Raw genomic sequence first — 10,556 nt, forward strand, 5'->3', positions numbered from 1 at the left:
CTAATTATCAAGTTATAATTCTCTCTTAAAATAAGAATTTTTAAAATTAAACAGAATTAATAAATAAGCCCATCAAGATCTGCCTTGGAAGTGGCTTCCAATTACGTAAACCTTCAGGGATGGTATTTCAGAGGTCTGAAACAATTGTTGATCTTAAATACCAAACTTACAGCAATAGTTGGGCTGATTAGGAATAAACTTTTAGCCTTTATTCTGAAGTTCCTTGCTTAGTGGATTTAATTAGACCTTAAATCTCACTTGAATATAATTTATTTAATACAGAAATTTGGGATCTCACTTTTTTTATAAGTAATGTTCGACTGTTTCTTGCGTGAATTAGTTTGTCTACAAACTCTGACCAACTCCTGATAATGACGTACTGTTCCATAGCTGTGATAGTATTTGACCTTAAGATTTCTTTTTGTAGTTATTAAATGTTTTATCTTTAGTAGTATCATTTGCACTAAGGAATATAGTTAAGCAAGAACTGTCAGTATTTTAAAAATGCTTTCATACAGTTTGCTCACTTTATCCATTTTTTATTTGCAGTTGAAAAACGAAGAAAAAGATACATATGAGGAAAACCTCCATTACCCTTTTCTTCTCGTTTTAACCAAACACAGATAGAAGATGACACTTTTTTGTTTTGTTTTAAGGTGGACTACTGAAAAGTAATCCATGTATGTGGATGGTCAGGGAGTGGGGAGGGTTCAGTTCCCCCCCTTTTGTTCCTGAGTCATCATTAGAGAAATGTTTCTAATCTAAAGACTGAGGAAGCGATCGTGGCTTGTTTCACAGTGTGTAAACATTGAGACATCTTTTTTGTATCATTTTAGAACTTATTTTTCCAATTATATTCCAGCCTAAAACCGATCAGACTTCACATGTATGCATTAACAAAGGTGTAAAGCTGGCTTCCTTCTCTTTTGTGCCTTTAAACTTGCATGTACTTTGTTAATCTCTTTAAATGTTATTTTTGGGGTGTATTTGAAAATACGTGAATATCCTTTGTGGGCTTATATAACTGGTTGTAAAGTAGTAAATGCACTCACATTTAATTAGTAAGGAAATAATTGTCTTAAGATCTTTTAAAAGTGCACCTATTGAATGCTCGGATTTTTCTGCCTTTTTTTTTTTTTTTTTTAATTCCACTGTTGATTTTTCTATCCATGATTGAAATGTCCTCATTTGCTTCAGTGTTGAAGGCTTTTTTTATATATGTGTGTATATATGTTTTTTTCCAGCAGGACTTTTCCTCCTGTAGATGTATAAGAAATTATCCATCAGACAAAAGCCTCCTAAACTGACCATTTGTCCTTTGGACACAATAGCCTGCCCAGCCCCTCTGCTCCTCCTCTCCAATTATGTGTGATTAGTCTCAGTGTGTTGTGTCAAGAAGGGGGAGTGTGCTGAGTGCTTATTATCTGTTTAGGTACAAGAAGAGCACATTTAGGTTCTGACTATGAATGGAAAGTGAGCCTTTATCAGGACTAAAATCTAAATGCTACTATCCTAGAAATCGCTTTTAAAAAAATACATCCTTTTCTGATAAATTCTGAGAAACACTGTAACAACTGAAGGGTTTTGCAGTGTAATCAAACTATCTCCCTCGAATTAGTTTATATTGTGATATATTGTGGCCCAAGTATTTGGTAAACATTTAATGTGACTTTTCTTGTACTGGGAAAGACAAAAATCCTGCAAAGAAACAGGAGCAATTTCTTATTTTCTTAACAGTTTAATAGACCATTTGAATGACTTCTCAGAAAAACAATCCAGATCATTAAAGAATCCTGTACAGTCTCTGAAACCACAACACTTTTTAAATGATGAAAAAAGAGAGAGGCAGAGAGCATGACTGAGAGAGGGAGGTACTAGATGCGAGGAAGTGTAGAGGATCATGCTGAAATACATTAATTAAAAGAACTGCAGTTCGGCAATAAGAGTTCTTCCATATTTAACAAATTGGGCAGCATGTAAGCCACGAACTCATGAAAGTCCCTTTCTCTTCGCTCTTCTTCTCAAACAAATTTCTTCACTATCGGTTTGCATGTCCTTGTATTCAATACTTTTTATGCTCCATTAGAGCACCTAGATGGATCTCAGAAGGCATAGGTCAAGTCGCAGTTAGATCATACATTTCTTTCTCACAAAAACTTGAATTGCAATGCCAAGTGATGGGCTAACATCACAATAACAGCAATTTATTCCTCTTTTGATAAAAAGCAGCCTATTCTCAGTGTTAGATAAAGACCAGGGGCAATGCAAACCAACCATTTATCCTAGAACTGAGTAGTATGTCTCCCCTATAGCTGGTATGAGTTTCATATTCAAACTCTTGTTGGAAGATACTTGTCTAGTAAGAAATCAAAAGCATTTAGGAGTAATTTAAAATTGCTGTGAAGGTGGCTTTAGTTTAATTAGTTTTGTTTTGTTTGTCCCACACAGCAGTGCCTTTGTTTTCTTTAAAAACATGTACAAGGAAATCTTTATAATCAACAAAGGAGTGTGAAAAATAGTGAAATATTAAAATTTGTGAACCTTTTATTTTTGAGAGGGCTTGAATGTCTGCTGTACAATAATCTAATAAAGATTGTTAGATGCCAAAAATAGAACCAGTGTCACTGAAAATTGTGTTTTTAGCTCTAAGAAGAAAACAGTTTTACTCAAATTAGTAGCTGATAATTGCTTTTTATTTCTTTAGTGTCTGTCGTTTGAGTTGAAGGCTTTGCACAGGTGCTGCCATCCCTAAAGTGTGTAATTGATGGCTTGTTTACCAAAGATGTATTTAGGCTTCTCCTGCAAACTCACATTGGAGCTCCACAGGCAGTAAAGTTGCTCATCTACATAAGTGCTTGCAGGTTTGGTCCATGTAGATATTTTTAGAGGTATATAAACAAGCTCTCTTCTTGATTTTTTGTTTTAAAATGGGTATTGAAAAGTCACAAATGCAGGATTTACTGATATATGAGTCACTAAAAGTGTTCTTTTTTAGAGACATCTCTCAGAGTCCCTTCTGTTGGTAGGGACTTGATGAATTGTTTCTGAGTTCTTCAATTTTAATAAAAATATAGTGTTTATGATTTCATCAAATATCTTTGCCAAGCAAAAGTTAGGCAGTTTATCAAATCATGCTTATAAAATGTATCAGAGCCTTTCATGTGATGTACTTTAACTAGTCTCTGATACTTGGTATATTTTTAATGATATAGTTTACTGTGTTCTGTAACAGAATATTGAGCTTAATTACTTTGTGTTTACAAAGCACTTCAAAGATGAATGACACCGTGCGAGAGCTATGCTCTCTTCACCGAGAATGGAAATGTTAGGCTGATGCAAGTTTTCCTTCACGTATGGTGGTATTTTTTAAAGCAACGTTGTGTCTTCCTCCTTTCTCAGAGAAAAAAGGCAGAGAGAAATGATCTTCTTGTGGACATCCATTCCCCTGGGCACAGCCCTAATGCAGCTGGTGCCACCGGCAGTGAGTTGTGATCTTCAGAGTATAAAAGACCAAGAAAAAAAGATTCCATTTCCTGCTATGAGATCTGGCAAAGGCTTTCTTAAAAATTACAAACTAGTCCTATCTGATAGCGTTCTGGAACAGTGGGACAAATCTTTTCATTTGGGAAATAAGTTTGATTTGAAATGTCTTTGATTTGAAAAATGTCTTAAGAGTATGAGATGAGGCAGGAGAACTTACTACCCCAGGTACCAGTCCAGCTGCAAAATCCTTATTAGAAAAGTCATTCACATTTTGCCTGTGGCTTAATGGCTATGTGTTTGCATGAGGAGGGAAGCGGGATTAAAATTGTTCCCCCCATGAAAAGCATCCTTACATCTTGAGCCTGGCTGCATACGGTTTATCAAGCATTATATCTCCATTACAACTCTCCTTCGCTGTTCCCTGAACAAAAGAGGATGCAGTGGGTGGAGCTTTTGATCCACCTCTTGATATGGCAGGTGGCACGGCTGATATGGCGGGGGGAAGAGGGAAAAGGCAGCAACACATTGCGAGTCAAACAGAGCAGCGTTTTATTACCGTCTTTCACCCGCTCTCCCGAATGCAAGAGGGGAAGTAACCAGGTCCCTGTCTTGTCCCAGGGCAAATTATAAATGCATAGTTTTGCCTGGATTTCTTTATGTGTGGTTTTCTTCTTCTTTAAATCAGGGAATGAACAGTGATGTCAAACTGCGAATTCCTTTAACTCTTGTGAAATGTTTTGAGACGCTGGTGGAAGGTGCTAGGACAGCGTGCACCGCCAGTTATATCTAAAACGTTTTCTGCGCAGCGTGGTCATGCCGTGTTGTTTCCTCAGAAAGAGCCAATTTTGTTGCTTTCTCTCTTTTTATTCACTTTTTAGATTCTCCTGAGTCTGATTAAGACCGTTTGTCATGCCTTCGCTGCAACGAATCAGTAGCCTAACATTGGTCGTAAGCACACCAGCATCTTTCGAAAGATGGTTTTAAAAGCTGATTTTTCAATATTCTTCTCATCTGCACTGCAACAGCACTTACCTTAACCCAGCCAAAATGAGGGCACCCTGATGCGAAACCCCATAGAGCTGAAAGCAAGCCAATACATGACTTAGTGAATTTGCAGCTGAATGTTTAAGTAAAGGGGGGGACCCTCCCAAATCATGCCCATTCCCCGTATGAGGGAGGCACAGACAGTATTGCTGTCTCATTTGCCTATAGCCATTTAGAAAGCAGCCAATACACTCTAGAAGTGACCCCAGATTTTGTGAGACGAAGTGCAGCATCTCCTCCGCAAGATCCGTCTCCCTCTCCGACCTGTGGACTCTGTTCAAACAGCTGAATGTAACAAACCTAACTTTTCTTTCCCATTTTTAAAGGGTTTAGCCTATTAAGGCTCCTTGCTTAGTCAGCAGCTGGCTTGCTGCCAAAAAGCCCCGCATATTGTTGTGGCTGGGTAAAAGCTGAGTATTTTCCATCTCTGTCCAACAGCGGCATTGGATCTTCATTGTCTTCTTGTGTATAAAGTGTGTGGAAAGTAGAGGGAAGATGCACGCAGCAGTAGTCCAGATGGCATTCCACAGCCTGAGAAGAAACATCTTGACCCTCGAATCTGGGTTAAACTCAACAGATGCCAAGCCCCCAAAAACAAAGAGCTGTCGTGGCTGACGACAGCGAAGGAGCGATAGGCCTTCGGTAACAGAAAGTATCCTTTATTTTGGATGCATTTCCCTGCAGATAACCCACACAGTGTCACTTGTGGAAGATTGCTTATTAAAAACAAGCAAAAAACTAATGGTTCTCTGCAATAGGCACCGTCCCCCTTCAGCGGTAAAATGTTGCCCCGGGTGATGGGTTATGCTAGCAGAAAAAGATTTGAACGTTCAGCCTGTGTTGTGCCCTGCCAGAGCCTGCATGCTGAAAGACCTGTTATTTTTTTCCTGACTCTGACTTCAATTAATGTACTTTTAAAATGATTAAACATATCATGCTGTGACTTCTAAAATGTCAACAAGCTTCTAAAGTTGGGAGACGGGAATGTAATAAAATAGGTAATAGGAGATTCAATAGTTAATAGAGGCCCTGAAGTGTGAGTGTATACAGTAGCTGTATATTGGAAACTGTGCAAATGAAGATGGCTTAGTATTGCAAACTGAGGAAGAAAATTGTTTTTAATTAGCACCTTCATAAGAACTGCTGATTAATACTGTTTGGTTTGGTGAAAAGCTTTCAGCTGAGTAATTTGTACAGCCATTACAACAGTTTTGTTAGACCAGGACTCCTGTTGTTAAACACAAACAGCAGATGATAATGGTGGAAGATGAGTTTGTCATGTAACAATTTACCTTATTGAAAAAAGCTTTATATAAAACCCAATACAGTAGGTACCAGCAGAAATCACATATTTTAAATCCTTTCAAGATTGCAGTGTGCGATGCTAGTGTGTTTTTTCATGGACTAGAAACAGATTTTATATCATTTATAAAATTATATATACAATTTAAAGGTGGTGTAGCATGGACAGACCACTTTGCTGATAATGCTTTACATCAGGACAGTAAAGTGCTGGTATATTCAAACACTTCCTAAGTATACAAAGTAGGTCTAAAAATTGAAAGGTAATTAAGTAATATTGTTCACATGCAAATGTATGTTTGTGCATTATGCACTGAAATTACGTCTGGTGTTTGTGCAATGTCTAGCATTTATACCTAAGGCTTCAAGGAGGTTTCTCCCAGGTTAACTACTGTTCACTGCTTTTGCTTACTGTTCTTTTCAGTTGACGACAAAAAATTAAAACCGCTATCCATGTCTCCATAGTACAGGAGCATATGTATTTTAGCGGCCCGGATAGGAAATTTAGTGCGGTCTGTAGAAACAGAGGGATTTTATTAAACATGGTAACAATGAAGGAATATCTGCACTAAATTATGACGCTAACCAAGGATGGTAAGATCTGTAAATTATTGGAGTGCTATAATAGAACATGAGAGTTTTCCTTTAGACAGGCCTTCGGGGTAATAACAAGGGTTGAGACTCACGACAGTGCCAAATAAGCTTTAGACAGCATAATAGTCTGCAAAGAAAAGCCACAGAGCACTAATGTAAAAGAAGAGCTGTCCACCACATGCAGTAAAAATCACCAAAGGTCATTTTATGGTAGCAATTGTGACATAAAATTGGTGGTCATGCTACATGTCTAATACTCAGCACAGCTTTATAAATGATGGGCCCCTAGCGATGGCTGTCATTAAGTGCTTTCATCATAATAAACTTTAAACTGTTGGCTTTATGAATCGCCAGCCAGCTTCAGCTGTTCGTTGGATGGAGCTTGCAGTGCCTTAAGTGTGACAAGGCCTATTAGGAACTGCAACCATGTTTCAAGCGTACTTGGCTTTCCCACTCCTGGGGTGATTGCTGCCTATTAAATGGCATCTGGGAAGATTTTCCTCCAGCAATCTCTGATCAAGAGCTTTTTTGGGCTTTGACCTGCATTTCCTTCAAGACTTTCTCTGAGGAGTTTTATAAGAGCAAAACTCCAGAGGATTTATAGCCACTTCTGATTAATACCTTTTCAGTTTTTCTAGCAACTCTCCCACTGCTACATGGAGAAAAGCTTTCATTGTTCCTAAGGTGCTTATTTGTGACCTTTTCTCTGCTTTCTGATTCCCTCTAACATGTTCCCAGTGAAATCCTTGGTGTGCAACCAAGACAGTTGCTGAAGTTGCTGCAGCTTTGTGAGGAGTGGCTGTGGTAGTTAAAAAAGAAAATTAATTTAGAAGGAACTCTTCCCATTTCTATTTCAACAGTGGTCTTGCAACTCACGGGTAACAATTAAATGCCAAGGGTACCGATTCGCTATCCTCCATAGCGTACATGCTATCTAAGGTAGAGAAACTGCTAATTCCTTGGGACTCCAGCCGAGGGGAATACAGCTACATAATTATAACAGGAATTTCTTCCTCGAACCGTGCCTCTCAAATCCCTGCGCGAAGAAACAGCCTCTGCGGTCCGTTCGCAGGCGGGGAAGCGAGCTCTGGCGTAGCAGGGCCACATTCTTCCTTCCAGCCGCTGCCGGGAGCTGAACCCGCTCGCGGCTTGGCGCAGGCTCAGGGCACAGCCCCCAAGGTGGCACATTCCTGAAGCCCGGAGCGCGCCAGGGATAACTATACTGCTGAAATATAAAGTTGCATATAAAGATTTCATGAACTAGATTATATTTTCATCACCCTTATGCATATGAAGTCTTTTAATTTCTATAAATCTTACAGTGAGTTAGAATTAAATCGTATTAGCGTGAATAATAAATGTTTAGGGATCACTCATCTAACAACTTGTAGTATTTAATTTACAAGGACTATACATTTTTCAAATCTCGTAACAAGGAACTTTAAGCACTTCTTGAGGTTTTAAAAAAAAAAAACCAAGGATCTGGAAAGCAAAAATGCTCTGTTTTTCCCAGGATCCTGAATGAGTGACTCAGGAGGTATTGTAATTGCAAAAGCTTTCTGTGTGTAAGAACCTGGCTAATACTCTTATTAGCATCTTTTTTAATCCAGGTAACATAATAGTCAAAGTGTCAGATGAATGTCTCAAAGGTGGACCATTAAAAAATAAATTGCGAAACCTTTGAGAGATTAGCATTTGAATCCAGCCAGAAGCTCCTTGAGTTTCTTGGGTGTGGATCAGAGTCCTTAAAGCAGTAAGTTGCTATCACAAACCACATCAGCCTCCAAGTTACTCCAAATGAGAAGACAGTAGCCACAGTTACTAGCCTTAGCTCTACACTTGTTACCTCTGGGAAGCAAATACACAAAATGAGATTTTCATTGTGAAAAGAGGTTTCATTTTCTGAAACCTTTCATTTCTAAAGAAGTTTGAAAAGCAAACAATAAGTAAAGTACATTAAAACAATATTTTCAAGGTAAGTATTTATGTTTAATTCATAATAATGACAGTTAGCCCTTAAACAGGGTAGCACTTTGCATGTTCAACATGACTCAAATAGCACCGTGGGCTGATACGATAGGAAATGGTTTCCCTTTTCCTACGTCGGGAAACTGAGGCAAAGAAGTGAAAAGTGACACACATAGGAAGACTCCACGGCAGGCAGAATTGCATTTATAATGCAAGTCTCACGCAACGACAGTTCTTATACAGCAGACCTTCATCCATCCGTCAGACTTCATTTTTATGCTAGGTGTTCGCATACTCCAGGAACAGCATTTTTTACATCATCAGATAACATGTGAAATTCCCTGAAAGGGTTACTGTTCTTTCTGACGGGTGGTATCAGTACTGGATTTTTCAACAGAAGTACTGAAATACAGACAAGGACCTACGATGTATAAGAAGTATTTTAATTTGTCATCTCCCTTCCTCTAATGCATTTTAGCAGCAAGCTGTTCATTTTCAAGGGATGGGTAAGAGCACTGAGGAAAATGTGAACTTTGTCATATTTCTACAGGAGAAAAAGGCTGTTTATTTGTTTGGAAGGAGCACTGATGATTGTTCCTACAACTTCATACTGGTTTACAGTTTTTACTGCTATGCTGCTTTTCAGGGGTTGGGGGGGTGCTTAGCAGTGGTGGCTCTAGATTAACTCTTTGCTATCTCGTCAGAAATCTGCAAAAATGATCTTGGCCATTTTTTGAGGCAGATGCTTCCACAAGTCTGCAGGCAGTTACTTTGCTACCAGAAGCTTTAGGGATGAGGAGCACACTTAAAGCATTGCGCAGCATTAATTTCCAAAGGTCCGTGTGAATCACAGCAAAGGCATTAGTACCGTGTAAGCATATTCAATAATTGATGCAAACAGTTAAAACGATGACACAACAGGAAGCAAAGTGGCGATTTAACCTTCCGTTCCCAGTACAGGGAACACCGGCAGCTCAGCAGATTACTACGGAAAGGGCAGGTGTTTTTGTCACGACACTACACCGGCTTGTGCCAGGTTAGGTGCATCTGTGCTTTTCCGTGCCCACCCTGCAGGCGAGGTACTGCTGGATAACTGCACGGGGAACGAAAACAAATCATGTCACAGGCACCAACACTCTGGGCATCTGCCAGCTTATGTAGCGAGGTAGAAATATTAGCAAACACGTGGGCAAAGAGTCCATTATGGAAATAAAGGGCATGGGAGAGCACAGAAACAATGAGCCATATTTTACAGTGGCTTATACACCACAGAGAAAAGAAATGGGAGGGAAGAGACCGAATTCTCCTCATCCGAGGGGGAGATACTCACCATGACAAAAATCATTTGGGAAGGTGTTCAGCTGAGTTAAAAGGCATCCCTTTCGAAGCACTTTCAGAGTTATTTTCAGCTGCAAGCAAAGCAGAGGAATATTGCCACCGGGTAGAAATTGCTGCCAAACAATGATCGGTGAAAAGGATGCCTAAGCCCATTTCAGATCACTTTTTTCTTTGTTGTAAGGCCCCGATACAGCAATAAGGACTGCAAAGCATGAGCAGCGTCCCATCCCGCTCCTCCACGCCAGGGCAGCAAGGGTTGGAGGCTTGCCTCTGAGGCCCCAGGGGCTGAGTGCTGGCTGCTTAACAGCACGGGGAGGGCACACCCTGTCTTGGGGCACGGCGTTCAGGCGGCCCTATTTGTACCCAAAAAATCAGTAGTGAGAACAAAACAGTTCCAGTTAGGTTCTTTACAGAAGAGGGACGGCGCATAATCCTAGCAGGCGCGAAGATCAGTGAGACAGCACGCCGGCAGTCAGACAGGCAGAAGACAGACCTTGCAGAGGAGCGAGACCGGCGTGGCGAGGAGTGCAGGTAAGACTGAATGGCTTAAAAACTTCTTCAGAGTGAACGTAATCTGTACAATTTTGAAACTTTCCTGTGCCCAATGATCACAGGCACAGGAACCTGCAGATGGCAGGACAGCGTGCGTTGGGGAGCCCCTACTTGCACTGCAGCGCGTCTGTGGGACCGTGCCGTGTGTGTGCGCTCACCGGGAGAGGTGAAAACTGAAGGAGCAGCAGGGCACGCTGAGTGCTGAGAGGTCTCAGCCTTTTGGCATGTTTGCTTGCCTGGACTCAAGAGCACAGTGTAAAGGCAGGGTATAGTTG

General features: G+C 40.2%; 1 protein-coding gene across 1 annotated transcript in view; it reads left to right on the forward strand.

The window, feature by feature from the left end:
• The window catches only part of CAMKMT (calmodulin-lysine N-methyltransferase), a 43,257-nt gene extending 42,238 nt beyond the window's left edge, over nt 1–1,019 (forward strand). The window contains exon 8 of the mRNA XM_009581118.1: nt 550–1,019. Coding sequence (XP_009579413.1) covers nt 550–627 — 78 coding nt within the window. The 3' untranslated portion in view covers nt 628–1,019. The remainder of the gene's footprint in view (nt 1–549) is intronic.
• The last annotated feature ends 9,537 nt before the right edge of the window (nt 1,020–10,556 follow it).

The sequence above is a fragment of the Fulmarus glacialis genome, unplaced genomic scaffold (assembly GCF_000690835.1).
Source record: "Fulmarus glacialis isolate BGI_N327 unplaced genomic scaffold, ASM69083v1 scaffold16327, whole genome shotgun sequence".
Classification (NCBI taxonomy): domain Eukaryota; kingdom Metazoa; phylum Chordata; class Aves; order Procellariiformes; family Procellariidae; genus Fulmarus; species Fulmarus glacialis.